The sequence below is a fragment of the Ictalurus furcatus genome, chromosome 10 (genome assembly GCF_023375685.1).
Source record: "Ictalurus furcatus strain D&B chromosome 10, Billie_1.0, whole genome shotgun sequence".
Taxonomy (NCBI): Eukaryota; Metazoa; Chordata; class Actinopteri; order Siluriformes; family Ictaluridae; genus Ictalurus; species Ictalurus furcatus.
The window spans coordinates 21,371,891-21,396,255 of record NC_071264.1 but is presented as its reverse complement, the minus strand read 5'-3'; the positions used below and the strand labels follow the sequence as shown (position 1 = coordinate 21,396,255).

Sequence of the window (24,365 nt, the reverse complement as noted above, 5' to 3'; positions counted from 1 at the left end):
TGAATAATTTGTGTTTTATTTATTTTTTAATATTTTTTATTAAAGGAATATACTATGTTCAATCTCTTATCCACTGCTGACCTTCAAAATTACTTAATACTTTCCACTTCAGGCACTGGCTAGAACTTACCTTTTATGCATTTTTGGGGGAGAATATTGACAGATCTATAAAGGTTGACCCTCATTTATAGTGAAACACCAGAAGTTTGCTTCTTGAGTCTTGATTGATGAGCACTACACTGCTGGTGCTTGCATTTACAATAAAAAAAACAGCTGATTTTTATTTATTTATTTATTTTTTAACCAAGCCATTAATCAGTTTCTCTACACTTGCTTTTCCGCTATCATTTGTGCAATGATGTAATACTACTTCTTTAAAATAAACAGAAGCGACGTGTTTGATAGTAAATTCTCATACAAATGTACATAAGGTTAATGAGTCAACAGACTCTTAGAGTTGTGGAACCACTTGTTTCTTTTTCTCACTTTTTTTCCCTCCTCACCAAGTTTGCTTGACAAAGACCTCAATGGCCAACACCCAAATTGTCACATAATAACTGTTTGAAAACTTGAGACACACACTTGTGCAAAAAACACATTCTTACACTCGCTACTCTTCACAATCACGTATATCAGGTCCAGAGCTTTTTGTACAAACTTCCACTTACAGTATGACAGCAATTTCTACAAGAGCTGACAGTTCTGCCATGACAGAAACGATTGTGTTTTTCTTGGCATCAAATCCCAACATCTCTCATAATCACTGCCAAAGATTTCCCATGATGTTGGACGGAACTGAAGTTGGAGACTCCTCACAGTTCTGTGGTTCTCACAGCTCATTTCAGATGAAAAGAGAAAGTGGAATCAAGGGGCCATTATTTCTTTTCCCAGCAGTGTCAAACGCTTCCTGTTTACATCCGGGTTTACTTCTGGCTTCCCTCTTTTTCTGGTTCTCTACTTCCTGGCTTTCTATAGTTGGTGAAGCCAGCTTTGCACCGTACGTTTCTCAGCCTGATTTTGTTGCTGTAGACAAAAATTGCATTGCAGTGTGGTTTTCAATAGAGATCAGTGGTCTTAAAACACATAATGTGACATTCTCACCAATGGCCGAGTTAGTTCCATTACGACCAACGAGAGCCAGTGACTGTTTTGGCAGTGTCAAGAATTAAGTGTTTTCATCACGTGAATTAATATAATGTGACCAGGCTTCATGCTTGGCCCTTGGTATATTGAGATGCAAAGCTACCGCAGAGGTTAATTTGTCAAAAATAATATCCTTACTGCTTTTGAAAAATGGGCATTCCATGTTTAACCCAGCCACGAACTGCTCCATTGTCCTCTTCTTCACGTTTTAAAGTGTTCCTTCTCCAGGTGTAACATTGCTACTAGTATAGCAAGGGCTTGCTTTTGTTTATGCCACCCCATTTTCTGAACAAGCATGGATTGTACTGACTGATGGCTTAAGCAGAACATAGTGGTTTTCTTTAATCTGACAGAGTGTGACAGGTAATAATCTTAAACGACAGCTAAAATCGCACAGTGTAATACAGGCTTAATTTGATAATAATGAGAATAGTAATGAGGGGCACGTAAAAAATGGGATTAAAGGTATTACTGTTTGAGCTTGAGCAGAAGTGGGGAAGATGTGATATGAGCTTTAATGGTTAAGACTTGTGGAAAAACTAGAGCGCAAACAGGAGTAAACATTTGTGAGAAATAGAAAGGCTTTGGTCCATTGATTAGTGATGAAAAGCCTTTAAATGGCCCTTCAAATGGATGTTTTTGATGGGGAAAAGTGATAGAAAATTTCCTCCCCTGAGGTTCTTTGGACTGTTTTTATACAGAATTGAAAAATGGCCTGGTGAGTTCATCTATAAATGTAGGTCATGTTCAAGTACAAAAAAAATTACATTTGCTGCAGCAAATAAGCTCTTGATGTAGGTTCCAGTCCAAAGCCTGTGCAGTTGTATTTGTTTGTGTCTATAATTTTTTGCAAAATCAGACCGCAGCTGTTAAATAGATTTGATGGAAGCATGGGTAAATTTTTGCTGCTTAGTCAATTATTAAGTTGAGATACTTGTTCTTGTTTTACAGTGTCAGCAGTTTTGCAACAATAATGGGTGTAGGGCATAGTCATTTTGGATGACAACCAAAAATGAAGGGTTTTGCAGATGGTGACTTTTTAAGACTTCATATATTTTTGTTACTTTTTTGTATGCATCTTCATTTTGGTGAGAATTGGTGTTAGTGGTCAGGATTGTGAATTATACAGAGCCTATTTCAAGCCACTTGTTGTCACAGAACCTTATTATAGTCACTGCACCTTTTTATTGGTTACTGTTTCCTGAACAACATTGACATTCTCCTAATAACAACATATTCATTAAACATATTTCCTTAACTGCTATTTATGGATATTGACATAAATTCTTATCATTTTTGTTGATATAAATGATCGTACCTGCAGTCGTTTATAATCCTGGTAGAATCAGTGCAACCACAGAGCACAAGTCATTACATTTACCCATTAATACAATTTGATTCGATTCACAATACTGGCTTGAAAGTTCAACTCTCAAGTATATTTTGAACAAAATTTAATGACGAACAGTTACGACTGAAAAGACTCCTTTTAATAATGAATCCTAAATAATGTAAAACAGTGTGCATTTTTGTCTGTATGCAACAAAATAAATAGCTACAAATAGCTCATAACTTTATGAGCTCCGTAATAGCACCTGAGGTATCATTGTAATTGAAATAGAGCTCCAAAGTCAGCTAAAATGCCTGTTCTGCAGCCTCTTTTTCGGGCACTGTAGGTCACAGCGGAGCAGGCCTGGTACCGTTTGAAAGCTCCTGAAGAGCTCTTTTTAATTCTTATAACATGGTTGTGTAACCATACAACCTATAATGCATGTTGTGATCCAGAGTTGTTGGTTGCTTCACAAGTGCAGATCACTCCATGTAATGGCACAGGCTCTTCACGAAAGAATGCGGTCATGTGACCAGTGTGCTCTCCGCATATTTTAATTCTGTAGGTTGTACAAATTGGGTCCTCGGATGTTCAAACAATTCAATTGCGTTAGGTGCATAATTAATGGAATGCTCATTTCCACTAATGTATGTGAATCTCACATTTCCATGATGTACATAGCCACATTTTTGCGATGCATCATGTCAAAGTAACCAAGATCATTCTGATGGTTGATGTTTGACTGAAGTTCTTGAGCTGTATCTGCCTGATTTTATGCCTAGTGTTACTGCCATGAATGAGCAGGTGTACAGGTGTTCAGTAATAAAGTGGCTTGTGAGTGTATCCTCTCACCCACTCACTGGGTGTAAGGTTGAAATACTCCCTGGATAGGATGGCTTTCCAGTGACAAGGAGTGGTACAGTTTAGTACCTTTTATTAAACAAAGTCTCTGAAAGAAAGTCTTTGAATTACTCAGTGGTTCAGTACCTTTTTTTTCCCACATTGCATAACCTTTCAGTCTTTTGCATTACATTATGTGTGCTTTTTGTTTATCTTTGTTTCCTAGTTATTTTGTTGTAACTTGAAATATCTGTAGTACTATCTAGTTTTGCCCTCTGGCTGCCTTTATACTGATAATGGATCTCCCTATTTTAAGTCTGACAGTTATCTGACCCAAGCTCTGGATTTTGGTGATGATGGATGATTATGGCAGCCTGGGCTGTTGTAGTTCAGTGGTTAAGGTCTTGTGTTTTTGACCACAAGGTTGTGAGTGCAAACCTCAAGAAAGCCAAAGTTGGGCCCTTCATCATTAACTGCTCTTGTATTTGGATTGGATTCTGCCACAGTAGAGTTGCTACCGCATGAGTAAATATAAATGTACTGAATAAGCCCATATAACAAGTTTTTGCAAATATGTCTTACTAACTCTGGCTTAGAACTGTTACAGGACCTTTAACTTCTTCCAAACTCCTTTAGTTTTAAGAGTGCCTGGTTCAAAGTCTGGTTTAAGCAAGGACAGTTTGATCATTTTTAAAAGACCCTTTATTTAAGGGATGAATGAGGCTCTGAAAAAAGATGAGAGTCTCTTATTTTTGTCTTTACTGGAGAAAGAGTCTTATGATCAAAAAAAAATCCCACCTTTGGCCAAGAATAGCACGCGGTATCCACTCTCTCGTCTCTCTGTGGACGGTGGGTTTTTTCTCCTCGCGGTCTTGGGTGTAGTGAGTTGTTTGAGTTGTTTAAACCGGGCATTCTTTGAGATGCTAATGAGCTTTATTTTGACAAAGAGAAGCAGTTTCACTCTGTTGTGTTCTTGTAAATGAAAAAAAAACAATCTCTCATCATCTTTTTCCTCTTTATTTAAAGCAGTAGGAAACATAAGCTGCTTTTGCTGATGTTTGAGGTCTCAGCATGGAAAGAATGCAGACGTTAAATAGTGCCGTGAGGTTGCTAAGTTCAAGTCTTGGCTCAACAGCCTGTAGTTATTATGGGTTATTTCAGGGTCACGTTAAAGAGACCTGTATATTTAAAACAGGAAAACGCAGACGTTACATTACAGTTTGTGTCCCTTAGTGTGTTTATTTAATTATCAGGGGTTTCAATCTTTATAACACGTCTCCACTGGTATAACAAAACTGTGTATCAGTCAAATTGTTAGTTGATGGCATTGGGACAGGATCAGATGACTTTCCTGTGGCAGTTTATATCGCCTGTCAGTCACTGGTGAAGGAGACGTGACTTCTGTACCTGTCCCAGTGAAGGAGATGTGACTTCTGTATATGTCCCAGTGAAGGAGGCATGGCTTCTGTACCTGTCCCAGTGAAGGAGATGTGACTTCTGTATATGTCCCAGTGAAGGAGATGTGACTTCTGTATATGTCCCAGTGAAGGAGGCATGGCTTCTGTACCTGTCCCAGTGAAGGAGATGTGACTTCTGTATATGTCCCAGTGAAGGAGGCATGGCTTCTGTACATGTCCCAGTGACAGAGACGTGACTTCTGTACTTGTCCCAGTGAAGGAGATGTGACTTCTGTACCTGTCCCAGTGAAGGAGGCATGGCTTTTGTACCTGTACCAGTGACAGATGTGTGGTCATTATATTTCTCAGCACAGTAACGGAGGTATGGCCTCTGCATCTGCCATTTCCTGTAAAGCATTCATGGCCTCTGTATCTGTCAATTCCATGTCCTCCCAGTCCTCAAAGCAATACTCAAAAAACTATTTTTTATATTATATTTAAGCTTTTTGCATAATACAGAAACAAGTTTGTCTCATATGCCATGACATCATGTCACATTAAAACAGCTATAAATTGCACCATAGCATAGGTATGTTTTCAGTCAGCTGCTTTAAATGTATCTTTTGCTGAACATTAGTAATGGAATGTTATTGGACCAATAGCTCGGTATCTGATACTGACACATGCAAAACATGAATATATGTGATGTTGATTGCAACAACACAGGTCTTGCACATGACGCATGCCATCATTCCTGAGATATTTTGTTTAACACAGAAGTAGGAGCTTGCAGAGAGTCAGTTCTTTTAGTGTTAGGATTTTATTTAGATTCTCCGAGATCTGGTATTTTGGTTGTATTTAAAAAGAAAAATGGGATCATGTTCCTCTGGATCACAATGGATCATTGATCACATATTGAGATGTGCTCTGTATTGTATCAGCAGAGATTCCAGTTATTATAAAAGTCATGTGTACTTTTTCTATAGAAGTCCACAGCCGATTTCTAAACCCCGGTTGTTTGTTCTAATGCATGTTTTATGAGATGTTTCTTCTTTTGTTACTCTGCAGGTCGTGAAGCTGAAAGGTCAGGTCTTATCGGTCATGTACCGTTTCCGGATGAAGAATCGCGAGTGGATGCTGATCAGAACAAGCAGCTTCACCTTCCAGAATCCATACTCAGACGAGATTGAGTACATCATCTGCACTAACACAAATGTCAAGTATGTGTCTTTTTTTTTTTCTTTCTCTCTAAAGACACATTCATATCTATGGTGACAGGTGGTGTTGCTCCATGTGCTCGGGTCTGCAGCAAATTATGGGTCTTCGTCCTCTTCCAAGGGGACTATGGTTTACTTTGTTGCTGATGGTGACATTTTTACAATGGTCTGGACCAAAAGGTGTACTTGTATACTGTAGGTAGGCAATTCAATCAGAAGACAACTGGAAAGATATATTTTTTGGACAACATTTGTGGAGTCACTGTCGCTAGTTCGGGATACATTCACACTTTTCACGGTTGATAAAGAGTGTACTTAATGTAGGAAAGGTGTCCCAAACATGATGCCTGCCAAGAGTCCCTTCAAATTCAGTGGTACCCAGTGAGACTGGTATCATTTGAAGGAAGTGTCTACAAACACATCTGTCTCAGTTAATGTCAGAAGAAATTGTTCCCTAGTGAAACATTTAGCAACTGATGTGAAAACACCATAATATTACCTCTTCTGTTTCCCTTTCCTTCTTTCTTTCTGTATTTCTGTAGTTCTTTCTTCTCTTCTCTTCACTTCTCCTTTAAGCATCCCCAATTGAAATTCTCTCTCTGCTGTCAACAACTTAAGTACACTAGATTTTGAGCCAGATTCCAGAAGTTTGTTTTCCTTCCATGGTGCTTTGCATTGAAACCAAATCTGCATAGTTTCTCCCAAGCTGAATAACACCGGCTGTTTTGAACAGTGAGTCCATCCAGACATCCTCATCCGCCATAACGGACATTTAGGGGGAGCTTTCCATAATCAGTGCCAGTAGTCTGGAGCTCACAGAAAAACAGTCCAGTGCGTGCTTCGGAGTGGAAGTCTTTGCATGTCAGGTAATATTTAGTTGAAATTGACTTATGTGGGCGAGCGAAACACACCCTCTCATATTTTTTTCATGCTGGGTCATGTTTGATTTGGTTTCTCTGGCGCACACTTCTCTCTCAGTTACATAAACAGTAGAACCTTGCTTTGACCCACTTACCTGTTATTCTTTCTCTCCTACCATGCCTCGGAAAGTATGTCAAACAATTAAAATATGACATATTTTAAGGCAAGCCATGTGACATGTATGCCTCCATTTCTTTCTGTTTGGAAAGGAAAGACTGACATGACATTTAGACCACTCACCCACTCACCTTTCCTGTCTGGGGAAATGGTTCTGACTGCCCGAAGCTGAAGACAGTTGAAGACTGGAATAATGTTGCTTGTTCTTTTTCCAGTCTTTAGTAGTCCAGTGTCAGTGAGGCTTTGCCCACTGTAGCCTCAGATTCTTGTTCTTGGCTGACAGGAGTGGCTCATCCACCTCAGGTTTCAATGTGCTGTGCATTCTGAGATGCTTTTTTGCTCAGCATGGTTGTAAAGAGTGCTTATTTGAGTTACCACAGACTATCATTCAGATGTTTGATATGAACATTAAGTGAAGCTCTTGACCTGTATTTTATGCATTGCGCTCGTGCCACACGATTGGCTGACTGAAAAATTGCATGAATAAACAGGTGTCCAGGTGTTCCTAATAAAGTGGTCAATCAGTATTCAATGTGTTTCGGGGTGGACTTTTCCTTTAAGCTGTTATGTTAGAGTGGAAACAGTAGCACGCTTACCCCACTGCTAAACGAGTTAGGATTAGGATTGTAGCGTGCATGGAATACCCACTGTAGAGCTGGCTGATGTGGAGAAAAATGACGGGTGCAGGTTAGGTGGCATGACACACTAAGCCAACTTCAAAGAAATAACGCCAAACAATGACAGCTGATATTTGCCTCCCATTGTCTTGCCAACATCTTAAGTCTTCTGTAGAAATTTATATTTTTAATTCCATTTAAAAAAAAAAGAAAAGAAAAGAAAAGAAAATGAAAAAATGCAGTATAGCAACAAAACAAACCCTGGTTCCAAAATGCTTAGCCTTTATTTATTTATTTTTAATGAACACTAAGAAACTCTTCCCTAATTCAGTCTGGATCAAGCTTTCTAATAAATGTTGTAAGTGTAGTAAATCGGAATACTGCAGAGTATTACCATTATCATCTTTAAGTGTCCTATTTTCATGGTTGATGATTTGACATTTATACCCACTGTTGACTCTCACACTATACCATTATTATGCATTTCCCTTAAGCACCATATACTCAATCATTTAATTTATAATTAATCATTTCCTGTAAGCTCCTAAAAACAGTGGGATACAATTTTTATTTTATTTATTTATTTTAATGACACGATTACAGCAAATGTTTGTGTCACGGCCTAGGGAAACCCTCTTTTTGTTGACATTTTCTACCATATACAGGTTTTCCTGAAAATGAAAAAGTTTTGAATGTATCTTAATGGAAATTAACCTTATAGCATTTTAAAAGCACCCCAAAAGTGCTAATCTACCTACAGCATTACTGACACATTTGAAAGAGTTATAGGTTTATCAGCATCATCAGTCTGTCTCTCATCACCTGAGATAAAAGTCACTCCCGGCATTTAAACACAAGCCTCATCACTGGAAATAACGGCCGGTTAATTGAGTGACTTGTGTTGTGTTAGCTAAATGTATTTTTATATATGTCTTTTATTCAAAAATGTCGAAACCTTTGTCATGCAATTTGTACGAAGTGTATCGGCGCTCTTCTCTGTTTTGATGATGATGTGAAGTTGCAGGAGCATTATGTAAATAACGTATATAATCTATATTATACTGTTATATAAACTCAATTTTGGTCCAAAGCAAATTTTTCCAGAATTCAGGAAGTGATATCTGATTGGTTTTCCCAGACTGCCACACGTTTTGTACGTAGTTTACTAGTCTTTCTGTCTTAAAATCGTACAAACTAAACGGTTCACGTTACACTATTGGTGTACAGTGAGGGAAAAAAGTATTTGATCCCCTGCTGATTTTGTACGTTTGCCCACTGACAAAGAAATGATCATTCTATAATTTTAATGGTGGATTTATTTGAACAGTGAGAGACAGAATAACAACAAGAAAATCCAGAAAACGCATGTCAAAAATGTTATAAATTGATTTGCATTTTAATGAGGGAAATATGTATTTGACCCCCTCTCAATCAGAAAGATTTCTGGCTCCCAGGTGTCTTTTATACAGGTGACGAGCTGAGATTAGGAGCACACTCTTAAAGGGAGTGCTCCTAATCTCAGCTTGTTACCTGTATAAAAGGCACCTGTCCACAGAAGCAATCAATCAATCAGATTCCAAACTCTCTACCATGGCCAAGACCAAAGAGCTCTCCAAGGATGTCAGGGACAAGATTGTAGACCTACACAAGTCTGGAATGGGCTACAAGACCATTGCCAAGCAGCTTGGTGAGAAGGTGACAACAGTTGGTGCGATTATTCGCAAATGGAAGAAACACAAAAGAACTGTCAATCTCCCTCGGCCTGGGGCTCCATGCAAGATCTCACCTTGTGGAGTTGCAATGATCATGAGAACAGTGAGGAATCAGCCCAGAACTACACGGGACGATCTTGTCAATGATCTCAAGGCAGCTGGGACCATAGTCACCAAGAAAACAATTGGTAACACACTACGCCGTGAAGGACTGAAATCCTGCAGCGCCCGCAAGGTCCCCCTGCTCAAGAAAGCACATATACATGCCCATCTGAAGTTTGCCAATGAACATCTGAATGATTCAGAGGACAACTGGGTGAAAGTGTTGTGGTCAGATGAGACCAAAATGGAGCTCTTTGGCATCAACTCAACTCGCCGTGTTTGGAGGAGGAGGAATGCTGCCTATGACCCCAAGAACACCATCCCCACCGTCAAACATGGAGGTGGAAACATTATGCTTTGGGGGTGTTTTTCTGCTAAGGGGACAGGACAACTTCACCGCATCAAAGGGACGATGGACGGGGCCATGTACCATCAAATCTTGGGTGAGAACCTCCTTCCCTCAGCCAGGGCATTGAAAATGGGTCGTGGATAGGTATTCCAGCATGACAGTGACCCAAAACACACGGCCAAGGCAACAAAGGAGTGGCTCAAGAAGAAGCACATTAAGGTCCTGGAGTGGCCTAACCAGTCTCCAGACCTTAATCCCATAGAAAATCTGTGGAGGGAGCTGAAGGTTCGAGTTGCCAAACGTCAGCCTCGAAACCTTAATGACTTGGAGAAGATCTGCAAAGAGGAGTGGGACAAAATCCCTCCTGAGATGTGTGCAAACCTGGTGGCCAACTACAAGAAACGTCTGACCTCTGTAATTGCCAACAAGGGTTTTGCCACCAAGTACTAAGTCATGTTTTGCAGAGGGGTCAAATACATATTTCCCTCATTAAAATGCAAATCAATTTATAACATTTTTGACATGCGTTTTTCTGATTTTTTTTGTTGGTATTCTGTCTCTCACTGTTCAAATAAATCTACCATTAAAATTATAGAATGATCATTTCTTTGTCAGTGGGCAAACGTACAAAATCAGCAGGGGATCAAATACTTTTTTCCCCTCACTGTATGTCACTGCAGCACATTATTACAGCCATGTTTTTCCCATAGCCCCGGCCTCTTTACATCATGCCTTGGTATAATCTGCAGTTTTGTCATTATCCACTAATAACAACAATAACATTTCTGCGTTTCATTCACAGTACAAGGCTTTGCCTGTTCCGATTTCTGGCCCGAATTCTTTTCAGCCTGTATTGTGTTCCCGAGATAATATCATGAGCCTAATATATTAGTAACAGCATGTCTACTACCAAGAAACTTTTTATCCTCCTGCAATCAGATCAAATTGGGTGTGTGGGAGTATTTTATTACCTTAAAGAAGCCAGTGCTGAAATTAAAGTTGATAGCAATCCTTTTCCCTCAGTGGTCTCTCAGTGTCGGTACTTTTTCATCAGTGCTGAATAAGCACAGAAAACATCTCACTCACATTTCCGTACCACGACCTTGGAAAATGGAGCAAATTAAATATGGATAGGATTAAAACTTTTTTGTTTTCTTTTCCTTTTTATATTCATTTTCATACCCCTGCACCTCCACTTTCAAGAAATTGTCATAAGCTGAAAGCTTAAATTGTTTAAAGCAATTGCTCAAGGTTAAAACCCAGTGTAGCATGTTAAATTCAAGACTTATCTGAGTGCTGTTTATTCTTTATTATGCATTTGCCATTTAATTCTTACCACCTGGTTGTTTGTGCATGGTAGCATACTGTCTTGTTTGAGTGAAATTATCATATTCGAAAAATGTCAAACTACGTCCATGCGTTTCAACAAGAAAAAGCAATACAGCGCGACAAATAGAATGGCAGTGGTGTCTTCACTGTGAATACAGCAGTGATGAGAGAAATCATAGTTTGTGGATCATTCTGACACTAGGTAACAGTCATGCACGGCACAGATGCAATTTATACTAGAGGTCGACCGATAGTGGATTTTCCAGATACAGATAATTAAGGTGGGCGGTACCCGCAGATAACCGATTAATCAACCGAAAGTCTTTTTTACTTGGCACTGAATGAAAACATAACAGTCAAAGTAAAATATTTCTGAACTTTATTACAAAAATAAACAGTACTGACTGTACCATGTGTGTGTGTGTGTGTATATATATATATATGTGTGTGTGTGTGTGTATATATATATATATATATATATATATATATATATATATATATATATATATATATATGTGTGTGTGTGTGTGTATGTATGTATATATATGTATTTATTCATTTATTTATTTGTGTATATATGTGTATATATATATATATATTTATATATATATATATATATATATATATATATATATATATATATATATACACAATTTCTTTTCACTGGAACTAAGATATGTAGATATCTTATATTATATTTCACTGGAACTAATATATGTGTATATATATATATATATATATATATATATATATATAAATATAAACTGTTAATAAATGTTAAAGTAAATAAAAGATATACATCCAAACTGAACCAAAATGTAACACTCGAAACAAATATTTAATTTGGAGACGTCCAAAATGGGGGGGGGACGGACCCACTTCAAATAACAACAAAATTTGTCAGTGATAGTTTTTATTTTACCTCAAGAGGCTGCTTAATACAGTATTATGACAACAGACCCTTCTCAGCTGCTCCCGCAACGGACGCGACTGGGAAAAACTATTAGTGTGGATTTTTTTTACCAATAGTTCCAGCAATCGGTTATCAGTGCCGATTAATCGTCAAAACAGTCAGTCGACCTCTAATTTATACTCAGGTTTATCCCTCCAGATTTTTTTTTATTTATAAGCCAGAATACCTCTTTAGCAAGAAGACATCTTGACAAGTGGTCACATTAGTGGCATCACATATATTTACTATAGTCAAGGCCTAGTAGCAACCAACACAGTAATTTAGGTGGAGTCAACTCAGAGTAACACTCATAGTTGCATACTATTTTGATGTATTATTTTGTCGTATGGTGAGGGATGTATCTAAACAAACGTAGCATAGCTAACAATTTTCACACCACTGAGAAAGTGTTTACACATTCTGTTTGATGTGAAATTCACTGCTCAGTAGGAGAATGTAACAAGTTACAAAAGCTATGTATAGACGTTGAGATATATTGAGAGAGATACACTACATAGTCAAATGTTTGTGGACACCTGACCATCACACCCACGTGTGCTTTTTGAACATCTCATTCTAGATAGCTGTTATAATAACCTCCGGTCTTCTGGGAAGGCTTTCCACTACATTTTGCAGAGTGGCTGTGGGGATTTGTACGCATTCAGCCACAAGAGCATCAGTGAGGTCAGGCACTGATGTTGGGTGAGGAGGTCTCGGGTGCAGTCAGTATTCCGGTACATCCCAAAGGTGTGAAAAACCCCACCAATCAGTGAGGTGGAGGTCAGGACTTTGTTCAGACCCCTCGAGTTCTTCCACACCGATCTTGGCAAACCATGTCTTCGTGGACCTCACCTTGTGCACCGGGACATTGTGATGCTGGAACAAGTCTGCGCCTCTTAGTTCCAGTGAAAAGAAATTGTAATGCTACAACATACAAAGACATCCTATCTGAGAAAACAGTAGGAAGCTCATGAGCACACACTGAGTATGAATTGTAGCGGCTCCATTTGCACTGATCTCCAACTGAGACATTGATACTTGAGAATGATTCCTTTACTTAACTTTTTCAGACCAGAAGTGTAATGGCCACATGATTCAGCAAGGTTTCTTCATAAACATTTACATTATATTTAATTATTTTAGCTTATTTGGCAAGTGATTTTGTTAACAATGACTTGCAAACAATCACAGGTATGCAGTCGAGGGTTAAAGGTCATACTCAAGGGCCCAGCAGTGGCTTTCTGGCAGTAAGCTTTAAACTTGTATCCTTTTTAAATGCAGAATCCTAACTAGGGTAGTTATTAATGCCTTTATTAAAACAAAAGGAAAGTCTGCTAATTAATTGTTGGCTATTACTTCAGTTCAAGCTTTGCCCAAGCAAATATCAGCAGTACGAACCTGAGCAATAAAAGGATGTTTAACAGGTAAAGAACTTCAGTTCAAGAGCTTCAGTTAATGTTCACATCAAACATAAGAATGCAGAAAATATATGATCAGTGGACGTGGCATGGTTGTTAATGCCAGATGGGCTGATTTGAGTTTCAGAAACTGCTGATCTGGGTTTTTCATGCACAACAATATCTAGAGTTTGTATAAAATGGTGCAAAAAAATACAAAAACAAAACCCCTCCAGTGAGCGGCAGTTTGGCAGCTGGTAATGCATTGTTAATCAGAGAGGGCTGAGGAGAATGGCCAGGAAGGCTAGGGTAGCTCAAATATAACCACTCTTTACAGCTGTGGTGAGCAGAAAAGCATCTCAGACCAGGCGATGTTTTTTCAATCTTTAGCTGTCCAGTTTCAGTGAGTCTGTGCCTACTGTAACCTCAGGTTCCTGTTCTTGGCTAACAGGGGTGGAATCTGATGGGGTCTTCTGCTGTTGAATCCCTTCTGCCTCAAGGTTCAACATGTTGTACCTCTGAGATGCTAGCCTATGTATATTCAGCAAAAAAAAGAAACGTCCCTTTTTCAGGAGACTGTATTTTAAAGATAATTTAGTAAGATCTAAATAAGCTTTACAGATATTTATTGGAAATGGTTTAAACAATGTTTTTCATGCTTGTTCAGTGAACCATAAACAATTATTGCACATGCACCTGTGGAACAGTCCTTAAGACACGAACAGTTTACAGGAGGTAGGCGATTAAGGTCACAGTTACAGTAACTTGGACACTAAACAGACCTTTCTACTGACTCTGAAAAACACCAGAAGAAAGATGTCTAGGGTTCCTTCTCACCTGCGTGAACTTGCCATAGACCTGCTGCAGGGAGGCATGAGGACTGCAGATGTGTTCAGAGCAATAAACTGCAATGTCTGTAATGTAAGACGCTTAAGACAGTGCTACAGGGAGACAGGAAGGACATCTGATCGTCCTTGCAGTGGAAAATTACATGTAACCATGTGTCCCCCCAGACGTGATGGAGAACTTGCAAATGCCTTGGTGGAGGAGTGGAGTAACATCTCACAGCAAGAACTGACAAATCTGGTGCAGTCCATGAGGATGAGATGCACTGTAGTACTTAAAGCAGCTGGAGGACACCACATACTGACCGTTACTTTTAATATTGACACCCCCCCCCCCCCCGCCCTTTGTTCAGGGGCTCGTTTCTGTTCATCAAATGTATGTGAAACTTGTTCAGTTTGTCTCAGTTGTTGTATATTTTTATGTTAATACAAATATTTACAAGTGTTAAGATATATGCTGGAAATAAATGCAGTTGAATATGAGAGGACATTTCTTTTTTTTTGCTGAGTATATATTAGCTTCTCCTTCTACATGATTTGTTTGTAGTATGTTAACGACTTAAATCCTGACATTCTAACCTAGACTTTGTCCACTCCCCCTTTTTTTTATTAGACTTAAGCCTAAAAGTCTGCAGATGTTTTATTTACTTCTCTCATGAATGCAGTTAACAGTTTTAGGCTATTGTGATGACTCACTCAGCTTGATATATTGTATATGTGTACTGGCAAGGACCAACACAGCACTGGACTGGATGCAGTCGAGGGAAAAATATGAACAGTATTCACATTATTTATCCTCCCCCACCTTATGCTTACTCTCTGATAATGGCTAGGCCAGTGTCATGGAGTGAGAGGGCGTATGCAGTCAGATTTATACAGCTGCTGAGACTGCTTGCCAAGGTTTACAGGTTTAGTGTAGCAGATATTGTGTAGAATGGCACAGAACTAGAGAAACTTTTGGATAGGTGCTAATAGTGTAATAGAATGTAATGCGAGCTGTCGGCTTATGGGAAATGGTAGCTAAAAGGAATAGTTTGATCAATAGTATATTTGCATAATATTTCCCTTACCCCAAAACTAGTTGATTAGCCAAGCCATATTTGGGTTCCATTGTTTACGCTTTCATTTTGGCACTATTAGCTATGAAACTTCTAATAGGTAAGTGATGTCTTTGGATGATCTCCTCCAAATTTCTTTTTTTATAAACAAATATTTTAACCATATCCAGTTATATGGTAATGTCACACAGACCGGCTGATGTGGTTTATGACACAGTATGACTTACTGTAATCTATAAACATAAACAAATTTCTATCTTGTAGCTGATTCTTGTGGGTTGTACTCAGAGTTCACTGGAATTAAGGTGTCCAAACATGTTCTAGCATGACAATGCCCTTGTGCACAAAACAAGCTCCATGATTACATGGTTTGCCAAGGTTGTTGTGGAAGAACTCGAGTGACCTGCACAGAGCCCTGACCTCAACCCCACTGAACACCTTTGGGATGACCTGGAATGCCGACTATGTACCAGACCTCCTCACTCAGCATCAGTGCCTGACATCACTAATGCTCTTTTGTCTGAAGGAGCAAAATCCCTACAGCCACACTCCAAAATCTAGTGGAAAGCCTTCCCAGGATAGTCAAGGTTATTATAACAGCAAAGTTTCCATAGCGCCCCCTAGAGCCGACCTTCAAGAACTTGGTCAGACGATGAGAGATGCAGTGGAAGATGGCTAAGGATGCACTATTTTCAGTATGCTATCAATACCAGAAGGCAGAATGCAGATTCATCATGAAATATATCAGTGGACCAGATAGAAACCAGTATATATACACATGTCAAACCTGATTTGATACTATCCTGCATTTCAGGCCAGTATTATCTGTGATGCATCCTTGTTTAATCGAACAGCATAAAGCTGTTTTTAAGGACAGAATATCAGTTTTCCGTGTTGCAGCTTACACTGCATTGAGAAATGTGCAGAGAGAAAGCGTCATGCCATTGAATTCATAGACAACATGAGAGCTCTCTGTATTTTTTAATGCTTTTTGTTCTGGATTCATTTTTAGGTAAGGGTTTTATGGGGTGGGGGGTGTTGAATTTTAATTTGTGGAATTTACAAGACAATAAATAAAATGTAGAAGACGGTATGGGAAAATGTGTTAGCTAGAAATAACTTTGATTTCTATGTACAGTATCTACAATAGTCATAATTATTTTAGCATTATACTGGATATGATACATTCTGTATAATTATTTTAAATCAAAAGTGTGTATGTTTTACTTGGCTAAATGCTAAAGAGAACAACCACGGAGTGAGCCCTGCATGAATCATTCATGGGAGATTTATGTGTTCATCTGAACTAGTTGTAACAGTGCACATTAGAGGATGGATAGACCAATGGCAAATAGCTAAGTTGGTTAAATTATACCACACCAACTCTGAGAAGTCGGAAGGTTTTACATAATCGAAACCTTATAGTAAATCAATTTAAGAACATTTATTTAACAGATATATATATATATATATATATATATATATATATATATATATATATATATATATATATATATATATATATATGGATGGATGGATGGATATGTAATTGCTGATATAGTTTATGTTTATGTAACAGTTTTGGAGGGAGTCTGCCGTGTCAGTGCTTTGTAACAGAGGTATAGCTCCACCTTCAGATTTTTCAACATGGGAAAGTCTTCAGGATGGACGACTTTGCGATTTCTTGCTAACATGACAAGGTGTAATTTTTTGTCTTATCATCTTAAAGCGACAGGAAAAAAAGACTAATAACTGGAACTAACTTGTTTTGTGGATGTTCCACAACCTTGAGACTAAAAACTGATCTAAGTATAATGTGCTGTTCTTTAATAAATAAATACAAATAATCATCATTGGAATGTTGCTGTGGTATACAAGAAATAAAACACCAGGACGTGCTGTTATTGGAAACTTTGTAGTGGTAAAGGCACCACATCACCCCATCGTTGGTTATTTTCCTATAACTGCACCACCTTTAGTTTTTTTTTTAGTTCTTTACATAACATTTTTTAAACGTTGCCTGAAAGTATTGGTATAACAAATGAGAAGGTGGCAGCAGTTGTGAGCCACATTCGAGTGGTAAATCCGCCCTTTTACAGCACTAGCTGAATCCACGGATAATGATGCTTATTAACTGTTTAATAATAAGCACAAAAGTTTATTGCATACGTGTGTGACTGTTAAAAATAGTGATGAATCCACATAAAGTGTGGATTTGTAAAGTGCTTTTTTCTGCTGCAAATTTGCTTTGAAAACATTTGCAAATCCCTTTGGACAAATTATCTTGAGCATTTGTTCTACCTTCATGCCGTTCAGAAAGAGGATATGTCTAAAAGCGCTGCATACTTTGATACTTTGTACTTTGATCTGCTTTTGAAAAAAAAAAAAAAAACTGAACGAAGCCAGAATGCATAGCATTCAGCCAGCAGCATGAAGGGGTTCTTAAATGGCTTTCGGTTTTGCGGTGGGCGTAAGAGATGAAATGGAAGTGTGTGAGAGATGATGTTTCAGCTGTATGTGGGCAGGAAGGCGTCCTGGCGGCTCTGAACAACAGTGGAGATGGCGCTGTTTCGATTCAGGCCGTGGAAAAGATGGAGCTGTGATCCTGCTGAGCATCATAGTGTTACAGCAGAATCACACCGAGACCTGCTTACTGTCTCCCAGCATGGTGCTGGTGCTCCCACATACATACATTTACGGTACACACTGTTCTCCTCGCGGCTCTTTTCTTTGTCTCCGAGTTCAATTCGAATCTGAATCAATTGGAGTCAGCTTTGTTGAAGACATATATTAGGTGTCATCATGTCAGAGAGTAGAAAAGTAAGATTTGGAGGTTTGGCATGATTTGAGCTACATATGCAGAGCAAATCAATTTTGAACCTAATCCCTTTTATATATACATGTAAATGTGTACATTCCTCTAGGATCATGATGCAGCAAGTGGTGTAAGGAGTGCGTCTTGGAGATATGGAGATGCTCCTGGGGAGAATATGGTAATCGACGCCCACTAGTGATTGATGTAGTGCAACATGATTGACACAGTGTTAAAGGACTGGTTTTTGCTGCAACTTGATATACTACAGCTTATCAAAAGTTAACACTAGCCAGACTGTAGCTAACATTTCAGCTATTAGCTGCATCATTGTGTCATGAAAGGTGGACTGGGACAGATACCATTGCAGTCAAGCGTCTTCAGTGAAGTGAAATGTAAACAAATCTAAACGTTAGGCAAGGTCAGGAACAGGCTTAGGTCAGGCGATCAACAGAGTATACTGGGCTAAGGCAAAACTGGAAAATCAAGAAACAGGCAAATAATCAGAAAAGCAGAGTAACCAACACGGAAAACAAGGCTAGGTAAAGTCAGATGTGTGGGACAAACTGAGCGTTTACCTCACGAGGTCTGTCTGACTGAGAGTCTCTTTTAAAGTGTATGTGTGAATGTGAGGGATTGGGAACAGGTGTGTGTGTGTGTGTGTGTGTGTGTGTGTCCAGTGATCGGGAGCGGGTTAACAGCAGCGTGTTCAGGGGAGTGTAGTCCGGGGCGGCCATGTTGGAGGCCGTGGTGCGTTCTGTGAAGTGAAGTTAGTGGTTTGCGTGGACCTGACAACTCTACAAGCATCTCACAAATGCTTCACTATGACAAGTAAGAAATAAAACAAGATGTGGTGTTCTGTTACAAAAAATAGAAAATGATCAACAACTGGGTGATGTGAGGCAGTCCAACACGATTTTCCAATAACAAGAGTTTTATTCCTCTTATACCACAGCAATTTCTCATACGTCATATATGTTGATATATCTATTTATAGTTATGTTTAATGCTTTTTTGCTCTCTCTCTTAAAGTAAACAAGACAAAAAAAGTGCAGCTTGTCATGTTACCGAGAAATTGCAAAGCACAAACTCGTTTGTCTCAAAGACTTTCTTGTGTTTGAAAACATAATGGAGCAGCTTTACCTCTGACAAAAGTACCTTTAACTAACTTTACCTCTAACTAAAGTACCTTTAACTAACTTTACCTCTAACTAAAGAACCTCTAACTAACTTTATCTCTAACTAAAGTACCTTTAACTAACTTTACCTCTAACTAAAGAACCTCTAACTAACTTTACCTCTAACTAGCATTACCTCTAACTAAAGAACCTCTAACAAACTTTACCTCTAACTAACTTTACCTCTAACTAAAGAACCTCTAACTAACTTTATCTCTAACTAAAGTACCTCTAACTAACTTTACCTCTAACTAAAGAACCTCTAACTAACTTTACCTCTAACTAAAGTACCTCTAACATTACCTCTAACTAAAGGACCTTTAACTAACTTTATCTCTAACTAAAGAACCTCTAACTAACTTTATCTCTAACTAAAGTACCTTTAACTAACTTTACCTCTAACTAACATTACCTCTAACTAAAGGACCTTTAACTAACATTACCTCTAACTAAAGGACCTTTAACTAACTTTATCTCTAACTAAAGAACCTCTAACTAACTTTACCTCTAACTAAAGTACCTCTAACTAACATTACCTCTAACTAAAGGACCTTTAACTAACTTTATCTCTAGCTAAAGGACCTTTAACTAACTTTATCTCTAAATAAAGTACCTTTAACTAACTTTACCTCTAACTAAAGTACCTTTAACTAACTTTACCTCTAACTAAAGAACCTCTAACTAACTTTACCTCTAACTAGCATTACCTCTAACTAAAGAACCTCTAACAAACTTTACCTCTAACTAAAGTACCTCTAACTAACTTTACCTCTAACTAGCATTACCTCTAACTAAAGAACCTCTAACTAACTTTATCTCTAACTAAAGTACCTCTAACTAACTTTACCTCTAACTAAAGTACCTTTAACTAACTTTACCTCTAACTAACTTTACCTCTAACTTTACCTCTAACTAGCATTACCTCTAACTAACTTTACCTCTAACTAAAGAACCTCTAACTAACTTTATCTCTAACTAAAGAACCTCTAACTAACTTTACCTCTAACTAAAGAGCCTCTAACTAACTTTATCTCTAACTAAAGAACCTCTAACTAACTTTATCTCTAACTAAAGTACCTCTAACTAACTTTATCTCTAACAAAGCACTGACACTAGAGACTCCACAAATGATAAACATCTCCTCACAGAAAATGGTCTATGTTCTCTTCCTGTGTAAGCTGTTACCATAGAAACACTAGCGTATTATAATGAGTTCATTAATATAAACCTGTGATTTGCCTTCCTGTAAAACTACTGTCCAAGCCATGCTGCTATAGAAAATTGAATCAGGAGTTCAACAGTGGTATGAAAACGTTGTTTAATTTTAGCTAGCGTCTTTATTTTTGCTAGGAACGTGTTTGAATGTGAGCAGATAGTGTGTTGTTCCAGTAATAGTGGACTGTGGTGTCTCAGCAGTTAAAGTTCTGAGCTAGTGATTGGAGGATTGAAACCCCAGAACTGCCTGAGACTTGGACTCTGTACTTGGATTAGATTTTGCCTCAGTTGTGGATAAAAGCATCAGTAATAGTACAGTTATATGACAGATTTGCAGTGCACTATACTGTATTTTGACTCATTTGTCAGTGTTTCCATATCACTGTGCATTTCAACGCCATCGTTAGCTAGCTCAAGATACAGCTTTGATCTAAAATATGGGGCTTCAGCGCTGCAGTTTCTGACTGTGAAATGATCACCTGTCATCTATGCAGTCTCTGTAGACCACAAGTCTTCAGTGTCACTATAACTGATCAATTAAATCAGAAACATTTTGCTACTGCTACTACTAAGAAGAAGTAAACAAGTAAACAAGTAAACAATTTCTGGTGAACTCTTCCCATATGGTTGGGGCTGATGGGGTCAGTAGAGGGGTCAGAAGGTCGTGTTTTCTCACTCTCTTCTTTCTTCATACATGCCAACAGTAAACACATATGGAACCCATACATGCTTTCAGGACACTCTGTCCTTCACTCAGCTCACTTGCTTTTTCTCTCACTTGTTCTCTCTATTCTCTCAAGCAATTCTTTCATGCAGCATTTATTTATTAGCATGACTAAATTGAGCACAATATTGGCAAAGCACAAAATAAAATGTTAACAAAAGTTAATGTCAACTTACTACTGTTACTACTAAATCAGTCAGTCAGTAACTAAATAAAAATGTGATAACAGTAATAATAATGTCACGATTTGGAGACGGATGCAAGTGCAGATAAGTTTAATAAAGACCAAAACAAACACACAAAAGACACTATGACCTTGTGGCAAAACACTATGGCAAAGATTACACATAAACCAAAGACGTAAACATGGCAACAAAGACAACAGCAAAGAAAGACAAATGTAAGACAAGGAGTGCAGTGCAAACTGTGGCTATATACACGAGTGCTCGTTAACAAGAACATGATTTAGGTGCAGGTGGTCATGTGACTGCGATGTAGTGAGGTGCAGTGGCTGCTGGGAACTGTAGTTCAGAGTTCCTTCTCTGATACATAACAATAATGATATTCTGTGGTGTTGTGTTGCTGATACACTTTCAGAAAAAAAAAGTTGACATCTTTAAGGGTTTATATGCATACTTTATTATTAATTATAGTTCATAACATCTTCATCCTATAATAGAATGTTCTGTTTACAGAAAACACAACAGTCTTTTTCTTTTCTTTTTTTTTTAAATGTAAATAGTGTAATGTACAAAGCATAACAACTTGAGAAAAATAGATGATTTATTTAATGGTAAGACTCGTTCTTTATTTTTCTTTAATGTTAAACCAGTTCATTGGGACAATTCTGAAAATTATAAAGACTTCGGTAAAGATGTCTTTCATTTTGAGACTGATAAAACTAAGTTTTAAATAATATTTCAGTATGGTTTCATATTATTAAATATTAACATCTACAGTGAGGGAAAAAAGTATTTGATCCCCTGCTGATTTTGTACGTTTGCCCACTGACAAAGAAATGATCAGTCTATAATTTTAATGGTAGTTGTATTTGAACAGTGAGAGACAGAATAACAACAAAAAAATCCAGAAAAATGCATGTCAAAAATTTTATAAATTAATTTGCATTTTAATGAGGGAAAAAAGTATTTGACCCCCTCTCAATCAGAAAGATTTCTGGCTCCCAGGTGTCTTTTATACAGGTAACGAGCTGAGATTAGGAGCACACTCTTAAAGGGAGTGCTCCTAATATCAGTTTGTTACCTGTATAAAAGACACCTGTCCACAGAAGCAATCAATCAGTCATATTCCAAACTCTCCACCATGGCCAAGACCAAAGAGCTCTCCAAGGATGTCAGGGACAAGATTGTAGACCTACACAAGTCTGGAATGGGCTACAAGACCATTGCCAAGCAGCTTGGTGAGAAGGGGACAACAGTTGGTGCGATTATTCGCAAATGGAAGAAGCACAAAAGAACTGTCAATCTCCCTCGGCCTGGGGCTCCATGCAAGATCTCACCTCGTGGAGTTGCATTGATCATGAGAACAGTGAGGAATCAGCCCAGAACTACACGGGAGGATCTTGTCAATGATCTCAAGGCAGCTGGGACCATAGTCACCAAGAAAACAATTGGTAACACACTACGCCGTGAAGGACTGAAATCCTGCAGCGCGCGCAAGGTCCGCTGCTCAAGAAAACACATATACATCCCCGTCTGAAGTTTGCCAATGAACATCTGAATGATTCTGAGGACAACTGGGTGAAAGCGTTGAGGTCAGATGAGACCAAAATGGAGCTCTTTGGCATCAACTCAACTCGCCGTGTTTGGAGGAGGAGGAATGCTGCCTATGACCCCTGGAACACCATCCCCACCGTCAAACATGGAGGTGGAAACATTATGCTTTGGGGTTTTTTTTCTGCTAAGGGGACAGGACAACTTCACCGCATCAAAGGGACGATGGACGGGGCCATGTACCGTCAAATCTTGGGTGAAAACCTCTTTCCCTCAGACAGGGCATTGAAAATGGGTCGTGGATGGATATTCCAGCATGACAATGACCCAAAACACATGGCCAAGGCAACAAAGGAGTGGCTCAAGAAGAAGCACATTAAGGTCCTGGAGTGACCTAGGCAGTCTCCAGACCTTAATCCCATAGAAAATCTGTGGAGAGAGCTGAAGGTTCGAGTTGCCAAACGTCAGCCTCGAAACCTTAATGATTTGGAGAAGATCTGCAAAGAGGAGTGGGACAAAATCCCTCCTGAGATGTGTGCAAACCTGGTGGCCAACTACAAGAAACGTCTGACCTCTGTGATTGCCAACAAGGGTTTTTAAACCAAGTACTAAGTCATGTTTTGCAGAGGGGTCAAATACTTATTTCCCTCATTAAAATGCAAATCAATTTATAACATTTTTGATGTGCGTTTTTCTGGATTTTTTTGTTGTTATTCTGTCTCTCACTGTTCAAATAAATCTACCATTAAAGTTATAGACTGATCATTTCTTTGTCAGTGGGTAAACATACAAAATCAGCAGGGGATCAAATACTTTTTTCCCTCACTGTATTTTATCTAGTTATTAGAAATGATAGAACTGAGTCCATGGTTGTTTTGTATATTATATTTACATTAACGTTATAGCAATAGCAAGTTTTATGTATTGTTATGAAGAATGTGTTGAAGCATGTTGCTCTCCAGTAGTTTCTGTAAATTCTATTTTTTGTCACGGACAGTTGGGAAAACAATCATTTCACTGTACTGTGTTTGGTTTTGTATGTGACCAATAAAATTTGAATGTGAAACTTTAATTGAATTAACTTATGAAAAATTAATGTTCCATTCTAGGAAAAGATGTAAATTAATTAAATAGAAAGTATGCATATAAACCTTTCTGGTGTCTATATCTTAACTAAAATTGTTGAGAGGCACTTCACTTCATGGTGGTTCACCGTAAAATACACGCTCTCCTGTTTTGGGCATCCCATCCATCCATTTTCTTTACCACGTATCCTACACAAAGTCGCAGCAAGCCCGGAGCCTATCCCAGAGGACTTGGGGCAAGAGGTGGGAACGCCCTTAATGGGGTGCAAATAAATCGCAGGGCACAATCGCA

General features: G+C 38.4%; 1 protein-coding gene across 4 annotated transcripts in view; it reads left to right on the top strand.

Annotated features, from left to right (window-relative positions):
* Positions 1–24,365, top strand: part of arnt2 (aryl-hydrocarbon receptor nuclear translocator 2) — a 133,598-nt gene that overhangs the window by 74,170 nt on the left and 35,063 nt on the right. For all 4 annotated transcript variants that reach the window (XM_053635574.1, XM_053635572.1, XM_053635571.1 and 1 more), the window contains one exon: positions 5,779–5,930. In XM_053635574.1, the coding sequence (XP_053491549.1) occupies positions 5,779–5,930 (152 nt within the window). The remainder of the gene's footprint in view (positions 1–5,778; positions 5,931–24,365) is intronic.